We start from the raw sequence: 15,578 nt of genomic DNA on the forward strand, positions 1-15,578 counted from the left end.
CAATAAGGAGGAAGTACCAATGACTCTAAGTTGATTGATAAACCATCTAAGTGATAAAGAGTGGGAAATTAGTCTGACAAAAATCCAGATGCCTTGAACCCCAGTGAAATATCTAGGGGTCCAGTGCTGTAGAGTATGTCAAAATATTCTTACTAAAGTTCAGGATGAGTAATTGCATCTAGCCCCTCCCACAACTAAAAAGGAGGCACAACCCAGCTTGTGACTCTGGGTTTTGAAGACGATATATCCCTCACTTGGATATGCTGCTGTTGTTAAGTGCTGTCAATCGGCTCCAACCTATAGCAACCCTATGCACAAAAGAAGGAAACACTGCACAGTCTTGTACCATCCTCACATTTGTTGCTATTCCCGAGCCTATTGATGCAGCCACTGTGTCTATCCAACTCATTGAGGGCCTTCCTCTTTTTTGCTGCCCTTCTACTTTACCAAACCTGATGTCCTTCTCAAAGGACTAGTCTCTCCTGAAAACATGTCAGTATGTAAGACAAAGTCTTGCCATTTTTGCCTCTAAGGAGCACTCTGGCTTTACTTCTTCCAATACACATTGGTTTGTCCTTTCCTTGGTCCGTGGTATTTTCAGTATTCTTCTTCAGCACCACAATTCAAATGCATTGGTTCTTCTTCAGTCTTCTTATTCAATGTCCAACATACAATTCCATGCATATAAGGCAATGGAGAATACCATGGCTTGAGTCAGATGTACTTTAGGACTCAAAGTAACATCCTTGTTCTTCAATATTCTAAAGAGGTCTTGTGCAGGAGATTTATGTAATGCAATATGTCTTTTGGTCTCTTGACTGCTACTTCAATGAGTATTGATTGTGGATCAAAGCAAGACAAAAATCCTGGACAATTTCAACCTTTTCTCCATTTATCAAGATGACACGTGAGCATTTTGGTCTTCCTTACATTGAGTTGCAACACATACTGAAGGCTGCAATCCTTGATCTTCATCAGCAAGTGCTTTAATTTCTCCTCACTTTCAGTAAAGTGTTCTGAAATTCTCATTCTTCTCAAACTTACCCACAGTTTATTATGCTCCACACAATTGAAAGCCTTTGCATAGTCAACAAAATACGAGTAAACATCTTTCTGGTATTCTCTGCTTTGAGGCAAGATCCATCTGCCATCAGCAATGATATCTCTTGTTCCACATCCTCTTCTGAATACAGCCTGAACCTCTGGCAGCTCCCTGTCAATGTACTGCTGCAACTGTTGTTGTGCGATCTTAAGCAAAAGTTTACTTGTGTGCAATATCAATAGTATTGTTATAAATTTTGAGTATATTTTTGGTTCACTTTTCTTTGGAATGAGTACAAATCTGGATCTCTTCCAGTCAGTTGGTAAAGCAGTTGTCTGGATATGCTACTTTAGCCTATTTTTTCAAGTGATTAAAAAAGTTACTAGTTTTAGTGGAGCCCAGGATAAGAGAAGGCTCTTCACCAGTTTCAGGCTGTTATGCAATCCACTCTGCCACATGGTCCATATGACCCAGTAGATCCAATTGTGTTAGAAGGGACACTGGCAGATAGATATGCAGTTTTGAGTTTGGGGCAGACCTATATTGGTGAAACAGCAGTTTGCATTTTAGAGCAGAGCCCTGCCTCCCATCTTCTGCAGGTAACTACTCTCCTTTTGAGAAACAACTTTTGGCTTGTTACCGAGCCTTAGTACAGACCAAATGCCTTGCCATGGGCCACCAAGTCACCATGTCATCATGAATTGTGTATTGTCTGAACCGGTTATAGGTTGAATGTGCATAGCAGCACTTTATCCTTAAATGGAAGTGTTATGTTGAGCTAGAGCAGGACCTGAAGGTACAAGTAAGCTCTATGTCAAAGTGGCACATATTCTCATGGTTCTACTCCAGCCACAGAACCTTCCTTCTCCCAGCCTGCACCTAAGACTTCATGAGGAGTTCCTTCTGATCAGTTGGCTGAAGAAGAAAAAACCTGCTGTGGTGATTACATAACTTCATGTCAATTTGATATATGAAAGTGTAAGAGTGGAGTCTAGCCTGTCAATCAGGTCACAGCATAATGGTACCTCCTTGTGGGCATGGCCTTCTCATAAGAGGGTCCTGGGAACCTTCCCCCTCTGTCTTCACCTTCCTGTTGATGAGCCATGCTGAGACCTGCATGAACCCTATGATGCAGCCACTGCCATTGGAAACACACAACTCCGCACCCACCGGCCTGTGAGCTTCCTGAATTTTGCATCATTGCATGTGGCTGCGTGAGTCTGAAGAGGGACTTTTGGACTAGTATTGACTTGTGGTTTTAATCTGAACTGGATTGAGATGTCTGCTTGATGTATAGTTAGTCACTTCTTATAAAGCTCTCTCTTACACATAAATGGGTATCACTGGAGGTGTTTCTCTAATCAACCTAGCCTAACACACCTGTGCTTGGTTTACAGATGTTCTTCATGATATACAGGTAACACTGAAAAGTGGGCAGCAGCAAAATGAAAGGTAGTCAATAAATATTGCCCTTCTTGCCATAATTCCTTATGTCATTGTGCTAGTCTGGGTAGGCTAGAGAAACAAATCCATGGACACACATATGTGTATAAGGAAGAAGTTTATAGACAAGAGTAACTGTACATGAAGAAAACATCTCAACCCAGTCCAGTCCAAGGCCGTAAGTCTGATATTAGCCCATATATCTGATACCAATCTTAAAGTACTCTTCAAACTCATGGAACACATGCAGTGAAGCCAAATTCAGGATGATCACAAGCCAGTGGGTAGAAAGTCTTTGGGTCCAGTGGCGTTGTAAGCACCTCAGTGCTGGCAGGGGTCTCCCTGTGGCCTCTCCGGCTTCAGAGGTCTGTTTGCATCCATGTGGCTTGTCTGGCTCAGGGCACTAGGGTAGTTCCATGTGTCTTGTCAGCTGCAATGTCTCCCAGAGTGTGAGCAGAGAGAGAAGTGTCTCCCGCCTCCAAGGAGAAAGAAGTCCCAGATTTCCCAGAATTCTCAGGAGAAGGCCATGCCCACACAGAGGCCTCATTGGTTATGATCTGATTGACAAGCGAGACTCCACCCCTACACTCTTAATTCTCAAATTGACAAACGATTATATATCTACCACAGTGATGTATTACAATTCTGGACTCTATACTTATGGTTACGATCCTATTTTGGAAGACAGGATTACTATGCTATCTATAAGGTTTTCTGCAGCTACTTCCTCCAAAATGGACATCCAATTCCTTCTTCATAGTCTGTTTTCAGTCTCAAAGTTCCACTGAAACCTGTTGACTTTAGGTTGCTCAGCTGGTATTTGAAATACCAGTGACATAGCTTCCAGCATCACAGCAACACACAAGCCGCCACAATAAGACAATCTGACAAATAGTGGGTGTGATAAGTAGGTTTATTGTGCCAACCTGACCAATGAACACATGTGGGATTAATTGAAGGGTGGAGAGATAAATGGCTCAACAAGCCATTCTTGTCTCTTGCTCTTTGATGATCAGACCCGTGTGCGGCTGCCTTAGCTGGTTCTCTGCCTCAATTTGCAAGCTACATTACCTGTGGGACACCTAACCCATGGACTGTGTCACTGTAGTTTGAGGTTCCTTCAAGACCTGCTTTGCCATGCTACTGGAGTATACATTGCTTGAGCTGGGGACTGTTGGACCCTGTCATCTGGCTGACTGTTGATGCCTGTGGCCAGATAGCCTGAATTGATTTACAGAGGACTTGGCTGTCTGCTTCCTTGACTTGTACACAGCAGCCCTCAAGACTTGAAGGACTGCCAGTGTATTAGCTGTCTCACAAAAGTGAGTTGGACTGAGCCATTTGTACTGCTCTATAGACTAATAGTTGTTTATCTATCTATCTATATAAATATATATAAAATCACAAGTGTCCTGGTTTTGTTTCTCTAGAGAACCCTGTCTAACATAGTGAGTTACAGAATTAAGGTGGGGTAAGTCTTGACCTGAGTAAAGGGTGTGAACCAAATCACACTTTTTGTTTCCATGAGGAAATGTATTTAAGATTGTTTTATTAGAGGGTATGATTTAAGACACCATTCTTCATTTTCCTTGGTGATATGGTTGACCAAAAGACCCAAAACACACCTCCATCAAAGCCATTCCCCCGTGTTTAAGAGCCATCTGGGAAACAGCGAAACATCCCAGGACCCTTGGAAGAGCACATCCAAGATCTCTGTCTGAAGTGGTGGGGACTGATGAGACCAGATGTACAGAAACTTGCATGAAGAGTCAAAGGAGCCACACCAAGACAATGGGGTACATTCTCCAATTCTGACCCACGACGTTGGGACTATGTGAAACCAAGTGACCATCAGGCTTTGTTGCCCACAGCGGCAGAAACCAAGAGATCATGTGGTGGAGAGGCTGAGGGCCCGAGAGACTTGGTTACTGCCTGAGCAAAGGTGTTACCGTAGACCAATGGCTGCATCTTTACTATTCGCTGATCCTGACTCATTTTAACATATTTCCCTACCCAACCCCATGAATTAATTGTGAGGAGTATCTCTGAGTTCTACGTGGCCATTGCAATGAATTCTTAAACCCTGCATGGATGTAGCATGCCAGAGGAACAGGTGGTGTCAGAAAAGGTAATGAAGGATGGACAGTGGAAACCTGTCTGATCCCTGTCTCACGGCAATAAGGAAGCCAATAGAGGTCATGTATGTGCTACTCCCCACTACACTGTTAACTGCAAGCAGCATCACAGACCCTTTCTGAGACCCCCTTGAAGGACAATGGTGAGTGGAAATCCTCCCAATGGGCAGAACTTCAAGTAGTATACCTGGTTGTTCTTTTTGATTAAAAGGAGAAATGGCCATATGTACAACTGTTTAATGATTCATAGGCTCTGGCCAATGATTTGCTGGGATGACCTGGGTCTTGAAAGGAGCATGATTGCAAAACTGGTGACAAAGAGATGTGGGGACGAGGAATGTCAAGAGACTTTTTTGAATAGCCAAAAAGGGAAGATTTTGTAGGAAGAATTTTTTTTAATCGTTTTATTAGGGGCTCATAGGACAATCCATACATCACATCAACTGTGTAAAGCACATTTATACATTCATTGCCCTCATCATTCTCAAAAATTTGCTCTCCACTTAAGCCCCCGGCATCAGGTCCTCATTTTATCCCCTCCCTCCCTGCTCCCTCCTCCCTTATGAACCCCTGATAATTTATAAATTATTATTTTGTCATATCTTGCCCTGTCTGACGTCTCCCTTCACCCACCTCTCTGCCATCCGTCCCCCAAGGAGGTCACATATAGATCCTTGTAATCAGTTCCCTCTTTCCAACCCACTCTCCCTCTACCTTTCCAGTATCGCCACTCACACCACTGGACCTGAAGGGATTATCCGCCCTGGATTCCCTGTATTTCCAGTTCCTATCTGTACCAGTGTACATCCTCTGGTCTAGCCAGACTTGCAAGGTAGAATTCGGATCATGATAGTAGGAGGTGGGGAGCATTTAGGAACTAGAGGAAAGTTGTATTTTTCATTGTTGCTACATCGCACCCTGTCTGGCTCATCTCCTCCCTGAGACCCCTCTGCAAGGGGATCTCCAGTGGCCTATAAATGGTCTTTGGGTCTCCACTCTGCACTCCCCCCATCATTCACTATGGTAAGACTTTTTGTTCTGATGATGCTTTATACCTGATCCCTTCGACACCTTGTGATCACACAGGCTGGTGTGCTTCTTCCATGTGGGCTTTGTTGCTTCTGAGCTTGATGGCCGCTTATTTACCTTCAAGCCTTTAAGATGTAGGAAGGATTTTAGCAAGCAATGACACGTTCTATGAAACCAGTCACCCTGCTTCCATTGTCATTGTCCAACGGGCTCATGAACAAAGTGGCCATCATGGCAGGGTATATAAGTACGCATAGGCTCAGCAACAGAGACTTCACTCAAGACTGACTTGACTACTGATCCTTCTGATTATCCTATCTGCCAGAAACCAACACTGAGTGTGAGATATGGGACCATTTCTCAGGAAGATCAACTAGCAACTTGATTATCAGGTCACTTCCATCATGGAAAGGGAAGCATTTTATTCTTACTGAAATAGACGCTTAATTTTGGATATGGATTTACCTTCCCTGCATGCCATATCCTCTAGTATGGTCCTAGCATTGGATCAAGGGATTTACTTCATAGAAAATTATTTTCAATAGGCTCATGCTCATAGAATTCAATGGTCTTATCACGTCCCCATTGTCCTGAAGGATCTGGCTTGATAGAACAATGGAGTGAGCTTCTAAAGATACAATTATGGCACCAGGTAGGTGGCAATATCTTGAAGGGTTGGGCAATGTTCTCCAGAAGACTGTAAATGCTATAAAACAGTTTCCATGTGTGGTGCTATTTCTCTAACAGCCAGAATTCACAGGTCCAGGAACCAAAGGGAGGAAATGGGAATGGTACCATTCACTATTACTTCTAGTGACCCACTCACAAAATGTTTACCTCCTGCCCCTGTAAACCTATGCTCTTCAGGTATAAAGGTCTTAGTTCCAAAATGGTGATGATTCCCACGTAGAGTAACAATACTGATTTCATTAAACTGGAAGTTTATAATGCATCACCACCCACTTGAAGTTCCTCATATCTCTGGATCCCTGTGGGAAACAGAAGGATTTCTCTCAAGCTGTCTCCCCCAAATATATACCAGACTTAGCTGCTTGAAAATGACTGTACACTTGGAGGTCATCAGGAGTGGATTGGGGGTCATTCTCCCTGAGAGTTATCAGCTGTCTAGATCAAGCAGACACCATTGTTTATCCCACAACAAGTAGGGCCCACTCCCTTCTGATAAGGATAGTAGTTGTCTGTTTCCTTGTAGAAGACACCAGAGAGGTCAAACCCACCCAAGGATGAACAAGATTAGACTGCCATCATGAATCTAGGGTCCGCCCATCTTGTCACATGTATACCCCTAGACCTTCCCATTCCTATGGGCACAGCCCTAGCTCATCCCTTCCTGTTACGCTTATACCTATCATAGATCCCCTTCCTACAATGTACTGTTGTACTGCCTATTGTACTGCCCCTTCCTGTGACATGTGATTCTGTAATCATGTCCCCCTAAAGTGATATAATGGTTGGTTAGCAATACAGAAGAAGCTCTCTCTGGAGCCCAGGAGGCTCTCCCCTGCTCTGGGGCTAGAGGCTCTCCCTGATCCCCGGGGCCCTCTCTGGCTCTTGGGTTCTCCATCCCCGAGGCTGCTCCTGCTCTCGTAACCAGGTTCCCCCCACGAAGACCACCAAGCAGGGCAGAGGTGAGCAATGCTACCATGTAACGTGTTTGACTGCATCATTGTAATATCTCTTTTATCTTTCATGCTCTCGATGACTTTAATATAATATATATATCTCAGCCGTACAATTGTGCTTACTGAACCCGTAGGTAGTAGCAGTGGGGGGGGCTGGCCCCTCACCCCCCTCCAAATTTAATTTAATACTACAGATGCCCTGACAAAGAAAGGAGTTATTGTATTGGGTGATGTGACTGATTCTGACTACAAAGGGGAAATCAGATTGGTCTTACATAAAGGTGTTAAAGAAGAGCATGTCTGGAATCCAAGAGATTCCTTGGGACTTCTCTTAGTACTACCATGTCAGTGTTAAAATCAATGAAAAACTATAGCAGCCAAATTCTGACATGACTATTAATGGTTCAGACCTTTCAGGAATGAATATTTGGGTCACCCTGCCCTGAAAAGAGCCACAATCTACTACTGAGGATAAAGGAAATACAAAATGGGTGGTAGATGAAGGCAGTTCCAAATATCACCTATGACATGATGAGTTGCAGAAAGGTAAACTAATTGCTAGGAGTATTTCCTCCTTGTGATGGATAGGTTTTATGTCAGCTTGATGGCAGCTGTGTGTGTGGGGTGTGTGTGTGAAATCCAACCTGTCAATTAGGCACTGTCAGCACACTGCCCTGCTCTCACTGGCCTTAGATCCCAGACTGCACCCACCAGCCAGCTTCCCACTTCACTGTTCTGAATCTTGGGCCTGAAGCTACGTGAGTCCAAAGAGGGGTCTGGCTACAAATGGGTCTGGCTACTCATGGACTTGAGCTGGACTTGGCTGGATGGAATACTGTCTTAATATAAAGTTCTTTCTTTACATATGAGGGGGTACCCCAAAAAACCTGGAAATTGTTTTCAGAGCTATATAAATTTTTTTTACAAAACAACCTTATCACCTCAAAGTACTCTCCGTTACACTTAATACATTTGTCAAATCTGAGATTCCATTCTTGGAAACATTTTTCAAACTCATCTGTTTGTACGGCTGACAGCAACTCCCTCATTTTTTTCCCTCGCCTCTTCTACATGTTCTGATTGCTCTCCTTTCATGTCTCTCTTCATTCACAGAAACAGAAAGAAGTCGTATGGTGGGAGGTCAGGTGAGTAAAGTGTGTGGGGCAAGGGAGGCATGTTGTTTTTTGTCAAAAACTGGCGCACTGAGATGGCTATATGAGCAGGTGCATTGACGTGGTGGCAAACCCAGTGGCCCATCTGCAACAAACCAGGCCTTTTTTTGTTGCACTGGTACACAGTCTTTTCAGAACCACTAAATAGAAAGCTTGATTAATAGTCTGACTTGGTGGAACGAACTCCAACTGTGATACTAGTTGACATTTTCATCCAGTCAGGAAGTTGACGAACATCCAAACGAGGTTTGTCATCAATCAACATTTCACCTTTTTTGAAAGGAGAAAACCACTCACACACTTGAATTTTTCCTAAAGTGCTGTCCTTGTAAACTGTGTTCAATATCACAATAGTTTCTGTGGCATTTTCACAGCTGCACACTGTTCTCTTAAATTGGCCATCACAAAAAAATGAGATTCAAACAAACTGCTTGTACAAAAAAATTCACTGTGACCAGAGAGAACCTCCCTAGGCAATGCCACTGGGTGCACTAACTCAGAGCGGGTTGCTTTATGCTTGCCTAGTGGGGAAAATGCATACAACGAAAGCTCTGCCCAGTGGAGCTTTTTTCAGATTTGTTTTGTGGAGTTTTTTTAGGGGGTAGAGTATCCCCTCATATAAGTTGTACTGGTTTTCTTTCTGTAGAGAACCCAGCCTAAGACAGACCCTGAGGTATTCCTGCACTGAACCTTCTTGATCTAGGAGACAGAGCTGTGACATCAGAGAAGTGTTGCAGAAGTAGCAGCAGTAGAGGCAGTCCCCAAAGAGCACAAGACAGAGCAGTGGGTTTCCCAGGGAGAAAAGCTGAGTGCCTTTGGACAGGGGGCTCACTTGCAAAGTGGACTGCCACCAGGTATGTAATTAAGAGAGCTATTAGGTAGCAGAACAGGGGCAAGGGTGTCTACTGGGCATGTTTCAAATTCAGGCCTCAGAGCCAGGTAGGCAGTACACTTGGGTGGGCCCCAACTAGTCCAGAAGGGCTTATTTCAGTCAATGGGGTCAACCAGTACCGGCACCACACCTCCCAGCTGAAGGCCCTAAAAGCCGGAAGCTCGAGACCATTGTCCTTGGCTGCTTCTTCCCTTTCCTCCTTGGCTGCTTCTTCCCTTTCCGCTATGTCATGCTGTGGTCTCTCTCTCTCTCTGGCCTCAGGCCACCACGTGTGGGTGCGCAGTCCTATGAGGTTGCCCCTGTTCAGTGACTGTAAAACCTGAAACTTCTTTGGTCCTTTTTAAAAACCCATTTGGATCACAAACCTGGCTCTGGCGTGAATTCTTTCTCGTGCAAAGCCAAGAACCGAGGTATTTCCCACTGGAGAAACCTAACAGAGCTAGGTTTGCGGACCACTGAAGTTATTGCCGAGCTCCACTGGGCTGTTGGTGGTGGAGTGGATTGCTTCCCTAAAGATGGTGGTCAAGAAGCCCATGGAGGTGTTGTTCTACAATGTAACACCTGCAGTTTTGTTTTTTCTCTCCACAATATTCCCAAAGACTAAACAGTGACTAGAACACAGACCCTCCAAACATATTTACTAAATAATGAATGAGAAAGAACAAAAGTTGAGGATAGAAACTTAAGGAAAGCTCTTAGAAACTAATAACACAAAAAATCACGCTTATTCTCGCTATTGTTGTTTTCAATGTTACTAATTTAATTTAAACTGAAGAAAAAGAGACAATCAGAGAATATCACTGACTTAAAAAAAAAACACACCTATATTAATTAACCAGAAAAACAAACTCACGGCCATCGAGTGGATGCCGACTCATAGCGACCCTATAGGACAGGATAGAATTGCCAGTGTGAGTTCTGAGATTGTAACTCAACTCTACGGGAGGAGAGAGCCCCATCTTTCTCTCACTTATCAATCAAAAGCCAGTAGCAAAAAGAGATGAATGAGGAGAGAGAGAGAAGAGATTAGAGAAAGGCATCCGGCTGCGGGAACAGGAAAGTAAGGGGGAAGAGGCAGAAGAAGCCACAGGTTAGAGCGGGCCAACCTGCGGCGCGGCTGCCAGTGCGCAGGCGCAGAGGACTCGGCGCCCGGTCGGCTTTGCCCGGAAGTGACGCAGGCTGCACTGGCCCTGGTTCGGGGGACACGATAGCGCTGCCGAGCGGCGCGGACGGGAGAGGTCGCCCCGCCGCTATGACCTGCACCATCGAAAAGATCCTGACAGACGCCAAGACGCTGCTGGAGCGGCTGCGGGAGCACGATGCGGCCGCGGAGGCGCTCGTGGACCAGTCGGCGGCCCTGCACCGGCGGGTGGCAGCCATGCGGGAGGCGGGGGCAGCGCTTCCGGACCAGGTCAGGCCGGGAGCGGGGTCCGTGCCCCCGGGGTCTGGGAGCTGGAGGTGTACGCGTCTCCGGGAAAGTGGGAACTTGATCTTGGTCGCAGCGGACGGCGGTGAGGCTTCCGCGCGGACGCGGCTGAGACTACTACCTGAGCCCTGACTCCTGACTCTTCAATGTGTCGGCGCTTAGTCTGTCTGTTTCTGTTTGAACAGTATCCAGAGGATGCGCCCGATGCGAAGGACATGACCAAATACAAGCCTCACATTCTCCTGTCCCAAGAGAACACACAGATTAGAGATTTGCAGCAAGAAAACAGAGGTTAGTCAGGCTTTTGTGTGTATACATTTTTTCCCCCAGTCGCAGTTCGGAAGTTCTTGCAACACAAAAGTCCACATCCTGTTAACTATTTCAAGGTAAATGCTTTTAAAAGAAGTTGCCCCATCCTAGCCTAGTGAAAATAAACTAATTTTGAAATTTTCTTTTTCAAGGTCATCTAACATTTTGTATTTATAGACTGCTTGCTTAATAGAGTTGAATTACTGTATGGTGTGAATAAACGTTCCCGACGATGGCGTGAATAACAAAAGAATTAATATCCTCAAAGAATTTAATATTTAATGTTTAAATAATAATTGAAATAAACATTAAAGTTAAAATTTAGCTTTTTAAAAAATGTTCTTGCATAAGATGGAAGAACAGAATTTTATCCTCAGGATTGTATGTTCTTAGACTTGACCGAGGACATTATTAATGATAGCTACTAGTGTGTGAATTTCAGAGTTTCACATATAATCACATTGTATTCTCATATATTCATACTGATGTAAACAAGACAAATAGGTATTATTAGAATAGTGTACATGAATCATTTCCAAGAGGATAAATCACTCTTTACCAAAGTGGGTGATACTGCTGGGGGTGGGGGAAGGGCAGGAACATCCTGGGGGCCTGCAAAAGCAGATACCTAGTACATTATCCTAGATTATGGGCTGTGGTGCAAAGGTTTTTCATTGCCAGGTGGGTGCTGAGGTGTGTGTGTGTGTGTGTGTGTATATATGTAAAGGGCACGGTAGGCCAAATAAGATTGAGAAACCTGTGGATTAAAAGATTTGCCCAAGAATACTAAACCAGTGAGTCACAGAACTGAGCTCAAACCTGGAAGGTCTTCTGATTCCAAATCCGAGGCTGGTCTAACAGACTGTAGTGTCTCTGGCTAGGAAGTTATTTTTCACATAAACTTTAGCTGTTTGGTTTTGTGAACTTAAAAACTGATTTACAGCTTTGGATTTCACAGTGTAACATGAGTGTCATAAAATTCCAACTGTTAATAGTTTGGTTTGGGCTGGGGGCGGGGGCTGTCTCCCAGACATCACCCGCAAGGTATTTCATTTTTCGATAGAGCTGTGGGTTTCCCTGGAGGAACACCAGGATGCCCTGGAGCTGATCATGAGCAAGTACCGGAAACAGATGTTACAGTTGATGGTTGCTAAGAAAGCAGCAGATGCCGAACCAGTCCTGAGAGCTCACCAGTCTCACTCTGCAGTAAGAAACTTTGATGAGTAAATTCTAAGTCAACTTACAATCTGGGAATTGTTTCAGATTTTTATGATTGTTATCAGAAAACACTAACCTTGTTTTCCCTTCATATTTATCACATTTGCTGAGTATTTTGTTTTCGCTTTGTAACGCTAGGACTCGAAGAGGGTGAAGGAGCCCCTCAGCCTTCTTATTTGAGTGGACTCACTGGTGTGGGCTCACCTGACCTGCCTCCACAACCACACAAAGCTCTTTTTCAATGGTATTCACAAAGGCTTAGCTTTGAACACCAAACACAATGCTAGTTAGTGTTGAAGGCATCAAATGAAATAACAAAGCATCATTATTATTAGCTGTTTTAAGAATTTATGTCGCAAAATTTCTGTACTCACGGCTGCTTCTCATTTAATTTGGAGACCCAATCATTGTTCTTGTGTTTTTAGAGTGCGTTATAGTTGTCATGGTACATTCACACATGGCACACCACTTCATCGTAGATTAATGGCTAGAAGCCTTTGTGTTCGCTATGGTGGAATTTCATGAGGGGTGTATTTCAGGAATACAAACCGAAACCCACTGCCCTCCAGTAGAATGTGACTCATTGCAACCCTGTATAGGGTTGCTGAGTCTGTAAATCTTTCCAGGAAGAAGCAGCCTCATCTTTCTCCCTCCGAGTGGCTGCAACGTGGGGGTGAGCAGCCCAACACCGAACCCACAGTACCACTCGGCCTCCTACATTTACACATCCGAATGGGTTTCACCGAGAGGAGGAAAATGAATTTTACTTTTCTGTGGTCCAGAGGAGAAAAGTAGGACCAGTTCTCTGAACAATGAAGAAGATATAGGAAAGCTTTCTGATCTGGCCACTAAAAAAAGGCATCCTGGAATGTGGTAAGCCTCCTGCCGAGGAGTGTTCAAACAAGCTAACAAGCAACTTAGAAATGGAGTCCATCTTGTCCAACAGCTAATGGTTGACTCTACTAGAATTGGCCTTTTGAAAACAGAAAAATGTTTGTGACGCTTACAAGGCCACTTTATTATAGCTTTATTCCTGAAGGCATTGATTATATAGTGAAGCTTAAACATAGGCTCTGTATGATAGAGTAACTGAACATTTTAAACACATAATGCTTATGTTCTCAGGAGCTTCGTGTCTGTGGAGAAGATCATCTTTTTCTTTCTTAAATCATCACAGGAAATTGAAAGTCAAATTGACAGAATCTGTGAAATGGGAGAAGTCATGAGGAAAGCCGTTCAGGTGGATGACGACCAGTTCTGTAAGGTTCAGGAGAAGCTAGCCCAGTTAGAGGTAAGGCTGTGGTGACTACGCTCACACGATTTCAGGGACTTTTCATGGCGTCTGAAAGATAAGTGTTATCACGATGCTGTTGCTGTAGTCATGTTGCATATGTGCTCATGACTTAAAATTAAAACTGCTCCGTGCTTTTACAAGAAAGGAAATCCGAGGGACAGCAAATATTGAAAATACAAATTATGGCTTGTCTAGAAGGTGCAATATCTCAAATGGGGATGGTGGAGAGCTAAACATCCTCATTTACCACCATAGGCAGTCAATAGATAATGCCTAAAGTGATGACCAGGCGTTGTAACAGTTATGTTACTCAGAATTACAGATGTGTAAACTCCAAAAGAAATGGGTGAAGGTGTTAGAAATGGTTGCCTTTGTGGGAACAAAGCCATAGGACTGCTGTTTGTTTTTTAAGCCATACATGTAGTTCCCCTTGATATTTTAAAAACACATACAAAGAAAGACCCGAAGCCTTAATGTGCCCGTAAGTCATTAAGTAAAAAAGGTTTCAGTAGATGGTTTGCTGCATTTTACGGAGCTCTGTTATGATCCCTGCCCGTTTGTACAAAGCGGCATGGGAATGATGCCCAGCCCCTGTGACTTAACAAGTGGGGCACCAGCCCACAGGAGATTCCCATAAGGTGGAGGTCAGACTTGCCTCCATCCTTCAAACTTTTTTTTTTAACTATCTGATACCACCTGCCCCTCCCACAGCCCTCTACTTCCCGACTGGGTTTGACCATTCATTCCAGTGGCTATTCAGAACTCTTAGAAAGTGCTCAGAATTGTTAACATGTTACAGCTCAGGATCAGAAATCCTCAAGAAACATACAGCTCTTCCTGTCAGGACAGTCTCTTCTCATCCATCTCTGCTCCTGAGCTTGTCAGCCACGCTTCCCCTTAACCTCTGCCCTACTCAGATAGTATTCGCAGAATCACTGCCATCGAGTTGAGGCCGACTCAGAGTGACTGTAGGACAAGGTAGAACTGCCCATGAATTTCCACGTCTGAAACTCTTTACGGAAGTAGAAAGTTCTCCTTTTTCCTTCTAAGGAAGGAGCTGCTGGTGATTTAGAACTGCTGGCCTAATGGTTAGTAGCCCAACATGGAACCATTACACCATCAGGGCTCCTCAGGTAATGTTACAAAGCTCTTTTAGTGCTGCTGGTAAATGCCCAAGGGACACTCCACTCTGCTGTCAGTGTTAGCCCCAAAGGGTTCAGCCCTAGCCCCTGGGTGAACACACCTAACTCCTCCAATTAAGTGCCTGGAGGTACCCCATTCCAAAAGCGAGCACCATAGGCCAGGAAGGGCACCACTCTGTTCTTGGTGGTACTGCCCAGAGTGCTACCACTTGTCTAATACCACAGCTCTGTCTCTGAATCAAGGAGGTTCAGCATGGGCCCCAAAACCACACTCCACTCCTGGTTCTTTTTCCTGATGGTAGTGAGATCCTCACTTCCTGTTTCTGTGATGGCTCATTGCACACCCCGCAGGATGCAAAATTGACCAATTCTCATGTTAGAGCTCCAAGTTTTTGCATTAACAATTAGCCCTGTTAACAATCACCACTGAAAGGCGTAAGACATGAGTAGACAGTTTACTAAAGATGACTTCCAGATGGCCATCATACAAAGAAATGTTTACATTCATTAGCTAAAAGAGAAGCACAAATTAAAACAGTGAGACACCAGCTCACACTGACACACTCAGTAAAATTTTAAAAAACAAAATAATAAGTACTGGAGATGTAGAGATTGGAATGCTCAGATATTGCTGGGTTGGGAGGAAGGGGCGCAGGGAGAATAGCCGAATTATAATACCATTATGAAAAACAGCCTGGTGCTTCCTTAAACAAGTGCAAATACAAATACCAAGTGATCCTGCAATCTCTCTACTTGGTATATACTGTTACTGGGAGGAGACTTGAGGTTTCAAGCCTCTCCACTCCTCTCTTCTCTCTCTTTTTTTTTTTTAA

At 44.2% G+C, this 15,578-nt stretch overlaps 1 protein-coding gene across 1 annotated transcript in view; it reads left to right on the top strand.

The window, feature by feature from the left end:
- Window positions 1-10,540: 10,540 nt before the first annotated feature.
- The window catches only part of SIKE1 (suppressor of IKBKE 1), an 8,246-nt gene continuing 3,208 nt past the window's right edge, over window positions 10,541-15,578 (top strand). The window contains exons 1-4 of the mRNA XM_004699145.4: window positions 10,541-10,767; window positions 10,968-11,073; window positions 12,155-12,297; window positions 13,487-13,600. Of these exons, the coding sequence (XP_004699202.1) occupies window positions 10,609-10,767; window positions 10,968-11,073; window positions 12,155-12,297; window positions 13,487-13,600 (522 nt within the window). The 5' untranslated portion in view covers window positions 10,541-10,608. The remainder of the gene's footprint in view (window positions 10,768-10,967; window positions 11,074-12,154; window positions 12,298-13,486; window positions 13,601-15,578) is intronic.

Source organism: Echinops telfairi, unplaced genomic scaffold (assembly GCF_000313985.2).
Source record: "Echinops telfairi isolate 266 unplaced genomic scaffold, ASM31398v2 ScPeMD7_443;HRSCAF=831, whole genome shotgun sequence".
Classification (NCBI taxonomy): Eukaryota; Metazoa; Chordata; class Mammalia; order Afrosoricida; family Tenrecidae; genus Echinops; species Echinops telfairi.